Source organism: Zophobas morio, unplaced genomic scaffold, assembly GCF_036711695.1.
Source record: "Zophobas morio isolate AGI-343-1 ecotype UQ-CSIRO unplaced genomic scaffold, CSIRO_AGI_Zmor_V1 ptg000004l, whole genome shotgun sequence".
NCBI lineage: Eukaryota > Metazoa > Arthropoda > Insecta > Coleoptera > Tenebrionidae > Zophobas > Zophobas morio.
In genome coordinates, this window is record NW_026972109.1 from 5,651,506 (window position 1) to 5,668,732 (window position 17,227).

Below are 17,227 nucleotides of genomic sequence, written 5' to 3' on the forward strand. Positions count from 1 at the left end.
GCAAATAAGCTTCGCCCCATAATTTTAAAATTCATATTTCCTTGGAAAAATATACCATTTTAACCATGTTTTTAGTTTCTTGTTGTGAAAAGATGGCTATGTATATTAAGACAAAAAAAGGCAAAATATAAGCCCCACCCACCCGCCCTCTTTCAATTCTGATTATTTTCTTATTAGTCGTGAGCCGAAGGGTGGAGCTTAATTGTAAATCCTTATTTTTCTAGAAATTACCATGTGAAATATGTTTTTAAGTAATCGTGTTATACAAAGAAAACTAAAGGTTTTAATTAAAAAAAAAACCAAAAGAGAAGCCCCACCCATCCGTCTCGATCTCAATCGTGATGAATTTTTCATTCGTTGTCAGACCGAGAGGCGGAGCGTAATTGCAAAATCGATATTTCCCTATACAAATTTACCATTTTAAACATGTTTTGAGTTTCTTGTTGTGAAAAGATGACCACACATGTCAAGAAAACAAGGCAAAATGTAAGTTTCCCCCATCCGCCCTGTCCTAGTTGTGATGATTTTTATTCGTCGTGAGCCAAGGAGGAGGAGCTTAATTGCAAAATCTTTATTTGTCTACAAGGAATAAAAACATGTTTTTGAGTATCGTGTTGTTCAAAGAGTAGGTACTATGTATATTAAGAAAAAATAAAGCCAAAGATTAGGCCCCACCCAAACCTGCCCTGATCTAAATAGTAGTGAAGTTTTCATTCGTTGGCAAAGTTAGGGGAGGAGTCTAATTGGAAAATACATATTCCCTTATAAAAATTGTGTTTTAAGTTTTTATGAATAAAAAAATTATCACAATTGATATGGGGTGGGTGGGTGGGGTATATATTTTGCCTTTTTTCTTAATATAAATTGTATTCTTTGAACAACACGATATTCAAAAACACATTTTTAATTTCTTGGAAAAACATAAGTATTTTGCAGTTAAGGTTTTGGTTCACAGTGAATAAAAAAATCTTTACAATTGAGATAGGGCGGGTGGGCGGGCTTACATTTTGCCTTTTTGTTTTAATATGTACAGACTTCTTTTCACAATATTGATTTTGCAAAAATGTACCATTTTAACCATGTTTTAAGTTTCTTATGAAAAGATGGCAATGTATATTAAGAAAAAAAAGGAAAATGTAAGCCCCGCCCACCCGCCCTATCTCAATTCTGATGATTTTTTATTCGTCGTGAGCTGAGGGGAGGAGCTTAATTGCAAAATCGATACTTTCCTACAAAAATTTACCATTTTAAACATGTTTTAAATTTTTTGTGAGAGTTTGAAAAATCCTGGGGGCTGTTGGACAAATTACAAAAACCACACTTTTACAAAAAGTATATTTTTTGAACAATTATAGTTTCTGGTTATTATCGACACTGTAAAAACAAAATAAACCAGATTAAAGGTATCCCTGTCCTAATGACTCTTTTGATGCTTCTTCATGCTACTAGAGTCATAAAACCCTTTTCCACACACGGGACAAATGTATGGCGTCTCCCCCGTATGCGTCCTCACATGAACCGTCAAATTCCCCTTCAAAGCGAAACTCTTCCCACAAAACGAGCACTTGTGCGGCCTCTCCCCACTATGCGTCCTCAGATGAGACCTCAAATGCGACGACTGCGTAAACGCTTTAGTACAAAAACTACACCTATAGGGCTTCAACCCCGAATGTATATGCATGTGCGAAATGAGAGTCATATAGTGCGTAAACGACTTTTTACACACCTCACACGTATGCGGCTTTTCTCCCGTATGAACCTTCAAGTGCGAGTCAAGCGCCGCCTTCTTCACAAAGCACCTCCCACAATCACTACACAGAAAAGTCTTCTCGCCGTGCGTCAACTGATGCGCTTTAAGGTGGTGCTTGGTCTTGTACGCGCGCGCACAAACATCACACACGTAATCACGCGGCTCGCTCTTCTCAGACTTGTCATCCGCAGACGAATCGGGGGCGTGCTTCTCCGTGTGGGCGTTGAAGTGGACGAGCCGCTTGAAGCCACGCCCGCAGAAGTCGCACATGTATTTCACCTGTTCACACTTGGGCGGGAATTGCTGTGATTGGTGGACTTTATGGTGGGCGTGGAGGGACGTGGCTTGGATGAAGCCCTTCCCACACACGTTGCACACATGTGGCCGCTCGCCGGTGTGGATCATTTTGTGCCGCTTCAAGTTGCGGCTGAGCGAGAAGCTCTGCGAGCAGAATTCGCACTGGTAGGGTTTTTCTTTGGTGTGTGACCGCATGTGTTGGCGAAAGTAGCCGCGGTTGTAGACTTTCTTGCAAACTTCACACTTGCGTTTGACGCGTTGAGGGTGTCTGGGGGATTTTTGGTGCTCCCCCAGGTGTTCCTGGGGGGCTGTGTCTGAGTTTTTCTCGCAGTCGCTTTTTTCCGATTTTATGTCCACGTCGTCTTCGATGATGGTGATGTTGCACAAGAATTTCTCTTCTTTGTCACTTGGCTCGTCATCAAAGACGTTTTCCGCTAGGAGTTTTAAAGCGGCTTCGTTATCTTGACACTGTTTCTTGAATTTGTGGACTGTGTAGAGGTCGTTAAGGCAGGTTTCACATATATTTTGTGGAAGAATATCGTCTGTATTGACTTCAATCATCACGTTAGACTTTAGTAAATCTGTCACTTTTAAGTCACCTATGTAGGTGTCCGTTATGGGGCTTATTTTTTCGTCTCCCATGCAGGTTCGACATATTCGGTCGAAATCTTTTAAAGTCACAGCCTTCGAAGCACAAACATAGTTCATTTTTGGTTGTGTGTTATTATCGCTTTAACCGACCGTAATTATTTTTTATTTTTACAAAAACTTCATTTTAATAATGTAGAAACATAAACAACCCATGGATAAATTCATAAACTGGGAATAAACTTCAAACAAAAACACCTAACCTGAAAATTTAGGTCGCCGAATTAGGGATTTTTGTTTGTTAGGTTGATCCTAACCAAAAAGTCAGTGGCGTCGTATTACGAAACAATGGGGAATATGATTTTAGAATTTAAATTATTGGAACAACGTAAAATTTTTGTTTTATTTCAAGTATTCACTACGATACATTTAAAATAGATGAGTGTGCAAAAGTTGCATCAGCTCAACTTCTGCGAAATTTATCATATCAATAAATGAGCAATAAGTGATATACCGTCTATTTGCACGCAATAAGGTGACAACGCAAACTAAACAGCATTTTCTATTTAATAATAATCAAATTAAATATATTTTACAAAACAACACTAAAATACAACCACATTCCAGTACAACCATAAAGCAATTCCTATTCAGTTATCATGACTCGTCGACGCCTGACTGTTAGACTGTGATGCATTACTCGACGCCAAGTCCCCCGTAATGCACGGGATGCTCGGTATCTGCCACCCTTGCTTCGAAAAGCCCGAGTACTGTGATGTCATGGGTTTAATGGGTGATGGTAAATTTGCCGCCTCGTCTTCCTTCTCCAACAGCGTCTCCTCCCCCGCTTTCTCACCTTCCACGAACGGAAGAACAAAATCCGACTCCACTTGCGACGGTACCAGCGGTACTTGCGTGATGGTACAACTACTCCCCACGGGACTAAACGGATCGGGAGTAAAACTCGGGGACTTCCGCTTCTCCGGAGTCAACTCCGCCACGCTATTCTCCCCACTCAAATCCGAAAAATCTATATCGTAGTTAATTTTCGACAAACTCAAGCTGTTTTGGTCATCCGGAGTGGCGCCCTCTAGACTTTCGAAAGCCGGGGAGAGAAACTCCAACGACTGTTGCTTGTCCATGCACGACGTGATGTCTAATTGTAGTTTGGTTTTATTCTCGCCGAGGTTGTTCTGACCGATTTGCAAATTTTGTAGGTAGAAGTTGGTTTGAGGTTGGGTTTCTTCAACCTCGATTTTAATGGCGGCGATTTGGGAAGCCTCGATTTTTAGATCTTCGGGGGTTTTTCGAGGCTTGATTATGAGAGGGGTTTTTTCTAAAACTGAGATGACTTTCTCGTTGATTTCGTCTTTGAATTTTAGAATGTCTTGAGTGAGTTTTTGAGTTTCGTCTTGTACTGTGGTTGTACGTTGTGAGAGGTCTTTGAGGAGAGAGAGGTGCTCGCAGAGTTGGTGCATGCCCTCGCATGCCACTAGCGCGGATTCCCAGGCGCTGACTGATGTGATTTCGCCGTTCATGTAGGCTTCGAATTCTTGTTGGGGCATGTTGAGGGACTCGGCGGTGAGGTTTTCGATGAAAGAGACGGCGCAGCACTATAAAACAATTATTATTATTAATATTATTACGATTACTAGGGTTGGCGGTTGTCGTTCTTACCAAATTAGTGAAATAGTAGCCCGCTTCTCCTTGCATTAGTCTACTATCGTTACAAAATCGTGTCACGTATAAAATATTGCTCTTCAGTCTAGCCGGGTTAGCTTTCAACACGATGAAGATAAGTGCTGGTAAAAACTCGTCTGCACTAACCGGCCCTCCTTGACAGTGCTGCAGCACTTTAACCACACTCTGGCAACAATTGACCACACAAGCCAATTTTTCCTGGGGTGCTTTCATCGAATCCATCCCTAGCAAATGCGTGATAGCTGTATATACTAAATCCCTAACTTCTATACTAGTTTCGCTAATGCAACAGTCTAAATGGTGGGCGTTGACCCAGCTAAGTTTGCGTATGCGTTCTTGAATAATAAGATCTTTCTCTTCGTCGTTAGTAGAGGGCGGGCAGAACAGCCAACTATCGATTAACCTCGGTTATTGTCGTTACTCATCGTACTCACCCACTCACCTATACAGACTAACCATGACGTACTTCTCGAAGAAGTCCAAAAGCTCGTCCCTCACATCTGTGGTCACTTCTTGATACGTCTCCGTCGAGTTAACCCGGTTGCTGTACAGGTTGTAGTACTTCTGCGCCATTTCTGCTATATCTTCGATGGGTTTGTTGTCCAACTCGCTGTAGATCTTGGTGGTGAAGGACTGGACACACTTGAAGAAGTCCCTCCGGACCATGTCTCCCCATACCCCGTACAGGGAGATGAACTCCGCCATTAATTTATCGGCATCGGGGTTGGCTTGGCGCAAGTCCAGATGGCGCTCCGGACGTCCCGAATCTGTGCGCTTTATTAACACAAGGGCTACTTTCGGAGGGGTGAATTACCTTTGACGCTCGATGTTTTGCGAAAGACGGGTAAACTCTTCAAGTACTTGTTCTTCTTGTCGGTTTGTTGGCGCTTTTTTTCCTCGAATTTTGAAAAACCAGAGATTTTCGTCTGATCGCTGTGGTGGCTTTGGCGGGCTTTCCGTTGCCGCTCTTGGTCCATGTGGTTGCGATAGCATTTTGAACAATAGCCTGAAAACGGGTTCGAATTGAATTGATGGACGGTTTGGTTATCAGAGAGTGTCGATCATCTCGAAGTTTGTGTGATAAGAGATGTTGTTTTAAAGTCTGGTCGTGACGTCAATTATTTGCTATAGAGACAAAAGGAAAGTATTTCCTGTAATGAGTAAACATATTTGGGTAAGGAGTGATAAGGGGTGATAACTTTATGGACGAACCGACTTAATTAAATAATTATCAAATAGCCATGTGAAGCGAGACGTGAATAAACTTTACTGAGACCAGTGACTTAAATTTTTATTTATTTATTTTTTCTAATGGCAACTAAATTCAACTAAAAGACCAATCAAAAGATGTGGAGTACATATTGTTTTTTTTTTTTTTAATTCCAATAATTAATGAAATATCGAGAAACGCGTCGTTAGTGAGTCACCTTTATATCTTCAAATGTCAACTTAATTATACTGGTGTTTCCTAAAGTCTGGTTTTTCGGAAACGTTAAATCTAACAATGCTACAACAACAAAATTTTTGTTTCTATGGTACATACTGTACATTCTTCTAAATGTTTGAACTTTTTAATCTGTGTTTATTTCTCCAAATGTCTACATTTTTTCTAGCTTCCTTTTAATCGCAACATCTAAACATTATCAGAAATAACAACAACATTTGTAATCTAGATCACAGGATCACTTCCATTTATTACCTTCAATGAAACACTTGATATAAACAGAACGAACTCTCGTCTAATAAAAAAAAAATCTTTTTGACGACAAACTCACCATCCCAGTCGGCATTCCCGTAGTACCCGCACCCATTCTTGCACTTAAGATCCGCTTGGTTGATCCTCAACGACGGCTGCTTTGTGGCATACATCATGTACTTGTACGACCTCTGCAACGCAAAGATCGGCATTTTGACTAAACTAACAAACACTAAATCCAAACTAACGAAAATGTTTATAAGTCCTCAAGGTAGTGCTACCTTGCGCGCTTAATCACCGTTAACGACTTTGCCCATTGGGGGTAGTGATCACGTGAGCACGTGAAAATAGGAACACTCGAAATCAAAGTCTGTCGCTTTTTACCACGGTGGTACGAAGCTGTGGTCGTGTGCACACAGGTTCAATTCCTTCATCAGCATCTGTACCACGGGGAACTGGGGGAATTTCAAGAAGTTGAGGCCCGCCGTCTCCACGACGTGGACCCTCGCTAGGGGGTCGATGAGAGACGCGCATCCATTCAAATTTTCACCAGGATCAGCCATTGGTAGAGGGAGTGTTGTGGGGGCTGCTGTTGTAACGACAGGGTGAAGAAATTCGGAACACGGGGAAAACGAACGAGTCACACGTGCGAAATGTCAGATTTGGACGGAGAGACGTGACGGGCTTTCGGCGACTTTGAGACGAAACTGTTTGTTGGAAAGCGTTAAGAGCTTTTATATCTGCTGGGTTTATCTTGGTGATAAGGATGAGCCAATCGAATGGGCAAGGTTAAAAGTCTAATTACTCTACAAAATTTTATCTGCGGCCAATGGCTGAGAAGCATAGTTTTCACGCTAAATCGGCACAGGATTCGCGTCAATGTATTTTTTTTGAGATAAAGTCAAGACTAAATTGATGATGATTTCATTGGAGGGGTAATGGTTGGAGTTTAAGGAAATAGGAAAATATTTACTAGTTTGGTCGACTTTGGTAATAAAAGTGTTTACTTACGCTTGTCTAGGGTCCGACTACTGATTTGTTTTGCATTCTGTGGTGATAACCTGAAACGAAAATGTCATTATTAAAAGTACAAAGGAAATTCCTGTTGAGTTAAATAAATATTGACGGAACCGTGAAACTGTTGAACTAATTACCAAATAACCCAATCTGTGTAAACATGAGTAAGATCCTTGATAATTAACATTAGTATTAAAATGGGTGTAATGGCCACCTTCTAGCCTGTTAATCATTAGAACAAAATCACGATAAATCAACATGACTCATACTCTATTAATTAATACTTCGGTACTTACAGGAGCTTTTACAACTCATTAATTGTTACCACACTCTTTTATTGATTTTTAATCTATTGAGGTTAGAACATTTTGACATTTGTGATAATTTGGTGCATCGCAACCAACCTAAAAACCGTAAAAAACTTATTGCACTAATAACCTTGAATTTTTTAATTAGTCAGCGACCTAATTTTCGTTATATCACGTTTTTTCCACATGCTTCTACCAATAAAATTTGTCTGTTGTTTTTTTTGCGTGCTAAAAATAATAATCTCGTGGATCTAAACTTGAAGCCAGTTTAAAATCAAGGTCGTTGCTAACTATAAATCTTTATCGGATTGAATCATATCTTGGTTAAAAATATCACTCAAAATTTATTAATTCTTATTTAATGACGCGCATATCAAAAGTTTGATAAATGTGATGCAACCAGTAATACAAGTACAGTTTAATCATTTTGAAAACCAGTGGCGTAGGGTAAATTTAGTGGTGGAAGTTTCAGCAACGCGTAGCGAAATTTCGCAAATTCACTGTGGCAACACTGGTTGATTGCAAAGACTACAAGACCAAAGATCACGAATTGCGTAATGTGTGTTTGTTACTTAAGAAACGTCGACAAATATACAAAATCAAAGATATTAAAAATATCATATTAATATTTTTCCGATGTTCTTGTTCTTGTTCAAGTCGAAATATCGGCGACAATGCTATCTTTGGCAAGCTGTGTCTTACGCACTTTTGGTATTGAGTTTGTGCTCGATGGCAAGGGCCAAATGCGTCGACCCAAGTTGTAGTGGTAATGGGGTGTGCAAAAATGATACTTGCGTGTGTTACGATGGATGGCAGGGGCCCCAATGTCAGTTCTGCGGCGGGAAAGTGCGGTAAGAACATTTTGTAATTTATTAATTGTATATAATTTTCGAAAAAATTGCGGTGTTGGTGGATTTTTGATTTTTCTTCTCCCAGTCTGGGCACCTCAACCGGCACCATCCACGACGGCTCGGGCAACTACTCCCTCGGCGCCAAATGCAGCTGGTTGATCGACGCCCCCAACACTCACATCACCCTCCATCTAGAGGACTTCGCGACGGAATGCGGCTGGGACTACCTTTACATCTTCGACGGTGACAATGTGGACTCGCCCCTGCTGGCCGGCTTCAGCGGCCTCATGTACAAGAACAACTACAGCATGCGGCACATCCCCGAAATTGTGGCGTACTCTGGCTCCGCCTTGGTGCACTTCTCCAGCGACGACGCCTTCACCATGTCGGGTTTCAACTTGACCTATCGCCTGAACGCCTGCCCGTCGAAGGTGTCGGGGGTGGACTGCAGCGGCAACGGCAGGTGCAACGAGGAAGTGTGCACTTGCTACGACGGCTGGACGGGGGCGGCGTGCCACCTGCAGGAGTGTCCCGACAACTGCGGCCACCACGAGGGAAGAGGGCACTGCGTGCCGGGGTTCGGGTGCGGGTGCAAGAGCGACTATAAGGGGGACGATTGCGGTCAGTACGCCCCCAATGGGTACTGGGAGACGGTGAAGGTGAAGAGCTCCGTGCCACCGGGGTCGGCGTCGCACGGGGCGGCGGTCTGGAAGGACTCGATGTATTTGATCGCCGGGGAGAGCTACATTAAGAGGTCCATGGTTTATGTATACGATTTTAAAGGTAAAATAATAAGTACCCGAACTGATTGAAAAAGGCTGGATTTCTACAATAACAACTAAGGGGACTCGCTAGACGAGGTATAACATTTTTTTGGTTTTTTGTATGAAAAAATGATATTAATATAGATGTATCTACATCAAACTGCAGCTGTTTTCATATTCTAGAGCGCAGAGACCAGTTTAATCAATTAAAAAAATATGGCTGAGAAATATCGTAAAAAAAGCACCACTGCATGTTTTCTTTTCAAGTTTTTTGAGTCATAACCATCATAGAATCGTTTGAAAATTCGCACATGGATAAAACATCACTTTTTACAGAGCGCAGAGTCATTAAATGTTTGTTAGTGGTACAATTTGTTTAAATAATAATGTGTTTATTAAAATCAAAATATACCACAAATTAATGCAAAATACGTCGAATAATTTTAACAGGAATATCAGAGGAAAATTAATGATCTATTGGTTAGCAGAGTTTTTAACAAAAATTAACAATTATTGAAAAAAATGGGTATCAATTCGACAGAATTTGAGCAGTTAGTTCAGTACTTTGCCGATAGGAGCGCCACTAAAATTTACGGAAGCGACTTTCCAGGTAAAACTCTTATCGCCTGCTCTACCATAAGCTAATTGTTAGAGTTCTCGGCTGATTTTTCTAATTTATGGCAAGGAACTCAGTTTTATAACAAGCCGCCAGGACCGGCCGTAGTAATCTATTGTTAAGGAAATTAAATTTTACGCAATGAGGTACTATCATAAAACCGAATTAAAACTGGGGAACTATAATATTTTTACTCCACTCGGGATCCTGAATTCAATACACATGATTACTAAAAAATCATTGTAATATTATTGTTAATATATATTTTGCTTTGTTAATTAATAAAACTAATAAACATATTTATAATAATAATAAAAAATATATAAAATACAGCTTTTGTTTAACACGTATAAGTAGCTAAGTGTATCTACTACTTATCCCTAAAAGGAGGTGTTTTAAAAAAGCCCTACGTCCAGTAACTTCTCCCTTCATTGTTTACTCGAAAAAAGTGCTCGTATAGGTTTTCATTTGCCGAGAGATCATTTTCAAAATATATTTATAGTAAAAATATGCAAGTCTTGGTGATGAAAAATGTACTCCTAATAAATTATTAAAGTACATAAAAAATAGAAACAAATTTTATTTATTTAAAAAAAATCTCTCGCAAAGGCAGGTTCCCCTTTCTTCTTGAATCAATTATTTCGGGCAATAATGCGCCAAAGTAAAATCTGCCAAGTTTATCTGCCATCTTTTTACATATGTTTCTTCGTCTTTATAAATTTTTTCTATGTTTATTCCTTCGTGTGTCCATACAACAAAATAAACTTGTGAAATACCCGTAACAAGCATTTGTCCCTGGATTTGAAAGTAGTAATCATGATTCTTTTTTTAGTTTCAATTCTCTCACTGTCAATGTACAAAATTTGATTATTTTTTTTCTAACCGCTTCTTCGGGAGACAAATCCTGCGATTTTGAAGGGCATTTAATTTCGACTAATGCACTCCTATCCTCTAGAACCCTGTCTGGACTAGCAGCCAAGTAAGGAAATTGTTTTGAAATAAACAAGCCACACCGTTCAGTTTTTATATTTTTATTTATTTCAAAACACTTGACAGCTTTTTCCTCACTTTGCTTTGTCCATAGTATGTATGACTATTACCTCTAAATGTAATAGAGACTCCACAGTTTTAGTTATTGCTGTAGTCGGTCTAAGTTTGCAAATACGTCCAAAATTTGAAGCCGTAACCCTAATTTCTCTTTCTTTTGCCCAAATGTGCCTGTTCCCTAGTATCTAGTTCAATTTGGTCTAAATTCAAAGATAATTTTCTCAAAAAAACCTCTTTGGCTGTCACAAATGTTTCTACATCCATGACAGGATTTTCTAAAAAATATTTAAACCATAATCGCAGTCGGGACCAGCATACGTAAATTTTTTTATAATATATATATTTATATATTTTTAAGAATACTTTGTCTAAGACGTGCTTGTTTTATAGACGAACAATATTTTTTTGTTATTAAACAAGGACCGTTTTAATCACAATATATTTACTTATCCCCTCTAAAAAATTAATGACGTTACCTCAAAATTTTGCTGAATAAATCCTATCTAAATTGTATAAAATATATATTGTAATTTATCATTCCGTTCATATTTTTTGGATTCGGATATACAGGGTGACTCAAAAAATTTAATGAATGCGCAAATTTATTTTATTGATTTAATCAGGAATTACAAAACCGAATGCTTTGAAATCTAATGTGAAGATAAAACATAATAGGCATGCAGTCGTCACGTTTCCGATAGCGAGGGAAGTACTGTCTAAACTCTTTAGACCAATTTTTTTGATTTTCCCATTTCTCCATTTATCAATTTTTCAATGTTTCAGTTTGGGATTTTTTCACTGTTTCGATTCTTTAATTTTCCTTCCATTTTTAGGTTTTTCAATATTTCAGCTTTGGAATTTTGCAATATTTCGTTTCTTCAATTTTTCAAATTTTTGATATTGTGTTTTCTCGGTTTTGAAATTTTTCGATATTTTAATTTTTCAGTTTTTAAAGTTTAAGGTTTTTAGATTTCTCACTATCTCGACTTTTCGATTTTTCACTTCCATTATTTTTCAATTTGTCGAATTTTTAAATTTTAGATTTTTGTTCTCGATCATTCAATTTTCTGAGTTTTCAGGCTTAGATTTTTTTTGTTGTTCAATTCTTGGATTTTTAAAATTTTTGTTTTTTAAATTTTCCTATTTATCAACTTACTGGAATTTCAATGTTTTGATTTTTTGATTGTTCAATTTCTTGATTTTTTGAATTTTTAGTTTTTGATACGATTTTTTTTTCAAAAATTTTCAGTTTTTCAAGTTATTAACTTTGCGATATTTCAGTTTAACGATTTTTAAATTTTTTAATTTTTTTATTTTTCAGTTTTCAATTTTTGACGTTTCTAAATTTTTCGAATAACTGATTTTTTGATTTTCCCATTCTTTATTTCTTGATTTTTTAATTCTTTCTTCAATTGTGATTTTTCAATTTTTCGATTTCTGGATTTTTCAATGTTTCAGTTTTGGATTTTTTCACTTTTCCGATTCTTCAATTTTCTTTCCATTTTTCAGTTTTTCAAGATTTCAGTTTTGAATTTTTTCACTTTTTCTATTTTTCAATTTTCCTTCCATTTTTCAGTTTTTCAGTATTTCAGTTCTGAGATTTTGCAATGTTTCGGTTCTTCAATTTTTCCATTTTTTGATGTTTCGATTTCTCGGTTTTTCAATTTTTCGATAGGTATTTTAATTTTTCAATTTTTAAGTTCTAGATTTTCCGTTAATTTTTTTGTTTTCCTTGATTTCTCGATTATTCGATTTTTCAAGTTCTCGGTTTAGATTTTTTGGTTTTCCAATTCTTCGATTTTTAAATTGTTTAATTTTTAGTTTGTTCAATTTCTCGATTTATAGATTTTTCAATTTTTCGGTTTACCGATTTTTTTCATTTAAAATGTTTCAATTTTTCAGTTATTAAGTTTTCGATTTTTCAATTTTGGTGTAATTTGAAAACGGTATTAATAATACATATAGGCGAATAAACTAATAGACGGGTTTGATAAGCCTTGTTTTCTCTACAGTGTCTAAATTGTGTTTGAATATTAAAATTAATATGTCGAAAGAATACGAGAAATGATTATTCTGCATTATCGGCTTACGATGCTTTTATGACCCACGTCCGGTAGTCGTCTATCTCAGCGCGTCAGGTAGATTTAAAGAAGAATTGCTGGTTGCGTTTAAGGCAACAAATGGTGCCCAATTCAAACTTGTCTCTCGTCTAGCGTCCCCCCTTAAGCAGCATTTCTCAGATGCTTCGGGACATTATTTTTGTCCGTTTGGGTACTTATTGTTGATTGTTGTGTAGGGAACGTGTGGGAGACGCCCCACATCTCGGAGGGTCCATCTCACCGCTACGGCCACTCCACAGTCATCCACGGTAATAAAATTTTCCTCTATGGAGGTGTGTTGGGTAACCGCGGTTACACTTCTGAAGTTTGGGCCTTCAATTTCAAAGCCAAAACGTGGAAAAACATAACAGTAAAAGCAGTGGCGTGTAATTCGAGCGTCCTGATGTGCGGTCCGTTAAAATCGGCCGGTCATACGGCTACGGTCATCGAAAATCCCACTAACCGGAAAGCCGACAGGATGATCGTCCTGTTCGGTCACTCTCCTCACTTGGGGTACTTGAATACGGTGCAGGAGTACTATTTCCGTACTCGCAAATGGCATAGAGTCACCACTAGAGGGTATCCGGTTAAGGGGGGGTATGGTCACACGGCCTCGTACGACTCCCTCACCGGGAAGATATACGTGTATGGAGGAGTGGTGTCGAATAACGAATACCCTCAAGTTTTAAGCAAAAGTCTGTATTCTTATGATCCTAATAGCAGGGTATGGGTTTTGTTGAAGGACGCCCCCTCGGCGCGTTTCTTGCATACGGCGACCTTCATCTCGGGGGGGTTGATGCTGGTCTTCGGCGGTAACACCTTCAGTAACACTTTGCATAGTTCCGGAGCCAAGTGCTACAGTTCGGAGTTCCTGACGTACGACGTGACGTGCGACACTTGGCAGGTGCTCCAGGTACCAAAGGACATTCACGCGGATTTGGCGAGGTTCGGCCACTCGGCGGTCACTTTCGAGGGGTCCTTGTACATTTACGGCGGTTTCGACGGCCAGATGCTGTCCGACATGCTGAAATACACCCCCGGGAGTTGCACCTCGTACATCACCTCCAACGATTGCTTGAGCAAAAAACCGGGGGTGAAGTGCGTCTGGGATATGAGAAACAACTTCTGCACCGCGATCCAAAACATTCCACTCAAGAATCTGACGTCGCAGGCTGATGGTCCCATCATCCGCTGCCCCGAACTCGACCGCACGATGATCACCCAAAGCGTGATCCAGAACGAAGGCAGATGCGAGAAGTTAGAGGATTGTTTGAGTTGCGTTCAAACCACTAGTGAGTGTGTTTGGTGCGGCAGCGCGTGCCTGCATCACAAGAAGTGCACGAACAGTTCGGGGAGCAACATCTCGAAGTTGGAACACTGCCCCATGGATCCAACCCCGATATGCAAACAGCTCCACACTTGTTCCGCTTGCAGTTCACAACCCATTTGCAGGTAAGTTGGCAAACATTCAAGTCTTTCCATGACATGTTATGAACCTAGGTGGCGCTTCCTGCGGGCCAAGTGCCTGCCCAATCCCCTGCCTTCCGACACTACGTGGCCAAACCTGTGTCAAAAAGCCTGTTCCCAACATTCGTCCTGTCTCGACTGTACCCAGGAGGAGTGCATTTGGTGCCAGACCGAGGGCCGCTGCGTCGACAAGAACGCGTACACGGCGAGCTTCCCCTACGGTCAATGCCGCGATTGGACGACGGTCGGCAGCAAGTGCCGGAGTCGCGACAGCGGCGAGAACTCCCAGTGCAGCTTCTACTCGACGTGCACCAAATGCCGCGACGACCCGGCTTGCGGCTGGTGCGACGATGGCTCCAAGACGGGCCTCGGCGAGTGCATGCCCGGAGGGTACACGGGTGCCACCCTCCACACGCACTCGCTGCCGTCGAGGACGTGTCCATCGGATAGGTGGCACTTCACCACGTGCCCCTTGTGCCAGTGCAACGGGCACGCGAGCTGCGTCGCCAACACGAGCACGTGCCTGCCGTGCAGGAACCTGACGACGGGCAACCAGTGTGAGCACTGCGTCAAGGGGTACTGGGGCAACCCGGTCAACGGGGGCAAGTGCCAGCCGTGCGAGTGCAACGGGCAAGCGACGCACTGCCACCCGGAGACGGGCGAGTGCTACTGCACGACGAAGGGGCTGATCGGGGACCACTGCGAGAAGTGCGACGGGACGAACCACTACGTCTCGGATCCAATCAACAAGGAGTCGTGCGTTTGTAAGTATTCAGTATTCGGTCGGATGGAGAGGAGAGGTGGGTAATAGAACTCGTATTTCATAAAAAAACAGTCACCCATTAGTTTCAAGTAGTAGACTTCGGTCATTCCGAGATATATTTGGAAAACGGTGTAGTTGTGGCGAATATTACGGACGTATTGTTACACCTCATCAATGATATAACTATTATAAACTATAACAACCATCGAAATGTTAGCAGCATTGGAAGTGCTATAGCTATCTTTTAGTCAAAAAATATTGCAAAACAATGCACTTTTAGCTTTGTTTTATCAGAAAGAACGGTCTTTGTTGTAGACGACCTCACCATCGACTACCAATTCACTTTCAACTTGTCAAAGAAGGAAGACCGTCATTTCACTCAAATAAATTTCCGAAACAGTCCCATAAAAGCCGACATCGACACGGATTTTTTCATCAAGTGCTCCGTTCTTGCCAAGATGAACATAACGGTACGGAGTCGAAATAACAATGAGGAGAAACTCATCTACGAAGACGTCAATTGTACAACCTTCAAGACCAGATTTCTAAAGTCTGAATATAACTTCGGCGTCGAAGACAACGTGATTCTAACGACTTTCTACGTGTACGTTTACGACCTCCAGCCGCCGCTATGGATACAGATTTCCTTCGCGCAGCCTCCAAAACTGAATCTCCAGAAGCTTTTCATACTAGGGTTGATTCCGCATTAAAAGAATTTTGAAATTTTAAACCAAAGGATCAATGCAATTTTGTTTTGTGAAGATGTCTAATCAAATACTCACTATGTGCCATAAAATTATACAATATCTTTATATATATTTGTTTTATGTTTGTATGAATAAATTGAGGGATTGTCGAACGTTTCTCTTATATTGGTATAAAATGTTAGACAATTTTGTTTTTTTTTGGGAAAATCTTAATGCCTAAGGTAAAAAATCAAGGCGGATTCTTAAGGGGGAATGCTAGACGAGAGACAAGTTTGAATTGGGCGCCATTTGTTGCCTTAAACGCAACCAGCAATTCTTCTTTTAATCTACCTGACGCGCTGGGATAGACGACTACCGGAGGTGGGTCATAAAAGCCTCGTAAGCCGATAATGCAGAATAATGATAATTACTTCAGCACAGAATAATCATTTCTCGTATTCTTTTGACATATTAGTTTTAATATTCGAGATAATTATTATATTATTCAAACACAATTTAGACACTGTAGAGCAAATAAGGCTTATCAAGCCCGCCTATTAGTTTATTCGCCTAAATGTATTATTAATACCGTTTTCAAATTACACCAAAATTGAAAAATCGAAAACTTAATAATTGAAAAATTGAAACATTTTAAATGAAAAAAATCGGTAAACCGAAAAATTTAAAAATCTATAAATCGAGAAATTGAACAATCTAAAAATTAAACAATTTAAAAATCGAGAAATCAAAACATCAAGGAAAACAATAAAATTAACGGAAAGAAACATTGCAAAATCTCAGAACTGAAATACTGAAAAACTGAAAAATGGAAGGAAAATTGAAAAATCGAAAAAGTGAAAAAATTCAAAACTGAAATCTTGAAAAACTGAAAAATGGAAAGAAAATTGAAGAATCGAAAAAGTGAAAAAATCCAAAACTGAAATATTGAAAAATTCAGAAATCGAAAAATTGAAAAATCACAATTGAAGAAAGAATTGAAAAATCAAGAAATAGAGAAATGGGAAAATCAAAAAATCAGTTAATCGAAAAATTGAAAAATCGAAAAATTTAGAAACGTCAAAAATTGAAAACTGAAGAATAAAAAAATTTAAAAATCGGAAAACTGAAATATCGTAAAGTTAATTGAAAATTTTTGAAAAAAAAATCGTATCAAAAACTAAAAATTCAAAAAATCGAGAAATTGAACAATCAAAAAATCAAAACATTGAAATCCCAGTAAGTTGATAAATAGGAAAATTTAAAAAACAAAAATTTTAAAAATCCAAGAATTGAACAACAAAAAAAATCTAAGTCTGAAATCTCAGAAAATTGAATGATCGAGAACAAAAAATCTAAAATTTAAAAATTCGACAAATTGAAAAATCATGGAACTGAAAAATCGAAAAGTCGAGATAGTGAGAAATCTAAAAACCTAAAACTTTAAAAACTGAAAAATTAAAATATCGAAACATTTAAAAACCGAGAAAACACAATATCAAAAATTTGAAAAATTGAAGAAACGAAATATTGCAAAATTCCAAAGCTGAAATATTGAAAAACCTAAAAATGGAAGGAAA

General features: G+C 39.2%; 3 protein-coding genes across 6 annotated transcripts; 1 reads left to right on the top strand and 2 right to left on the bottom strand.

Moving 5' to 3' along the window:
* Positions 1-1,321: 1,321 nt before the first annotated feature.
* On the bottom strand, positions 1,322-2,918 carry LOC135139059 (zinc finger protein 664-like). The gene has a single exon (XM_064069151.1). The coding sequence runs from the start codon at positions 2,753-2,755 to the stop codon at positions 1,415-1,417; it is 1,341 nt and encodes a 446-aa protein (XP_063925221.1). The 5' UTR covers positions 2,756-2,918; the 3' UTR covers positions 1,322-1,414.
* A 266-nt stretch (positions 2,919-3,184) lies between these two features.
* Positions 3,185-7,452, bottom strand: LOC135139036 (rab5 GDP/GTP exchange factor-like). Of its 4 annotated transcripts, none has more exons than XM_064069123.1 (7): positions 7,346-7,452; positions 7,044-7,093; positions 6,112-6,223; positions 5,151-5,342; positions 4,779-5,103; positions 4,313-4,727; positions 3,185-4,248 (listed from the first exon to the last, which is right to left on the bottom strand). In XM_064069123.1, exons 3-7 carry the CDS (start codon positions 6,206-6,208, stop codon positions 3,286-3,288), a joined length of 1,992 nt encoding a protein of 663 aa, XP_063925193.1. In that variant the 5' UTR covers positions 6,209-6,223; positions 7,044-7,093; positions 7,346-7,452; the 3' UTR covers positions 3,185-3,285. The 4 variants fall into 4 exon arrangements, with proteins under 4 accessions (XP_063925193.1, XP_063925202.1, XP_063925210.1 ...); XM_064069132.1 differs by lacking the exon at positions 7,346-7,452 and adding an exon at positions 7,187-7,205; XM_064069140.1 differs by lacking the exons at positions 7,044-7,093; positions 7,346-7,452 and adding an exon at positions 6,281-6,881.
* Positions 7,453-7,538: 86 nt separating this feature from the next.
* Positions 7,539-15,778, top strand: LOC135139028 (attractin-like protein 1). Its single transcript, XM_064069102.1, has 5 exons — positions 7,539-8,208; positions 8,294-8,991; positions 12,932-14,186; positions 14,235-14,965; positions 15,280-15,778. Exons 1-5 carry the CDS (start codon positions 7,994-7,996, stop codon positions 15,672-15,674), a joined length of 3,294 nt encoding a protein of 1,097 aa, XP_063925172.1. The 5' UTR covers positions 7,539-7,993; the 3' UTR covers positions 15,675-15,778.
* Positions 15,779-17,227: the final 1,449 nt, after the last annotated feature.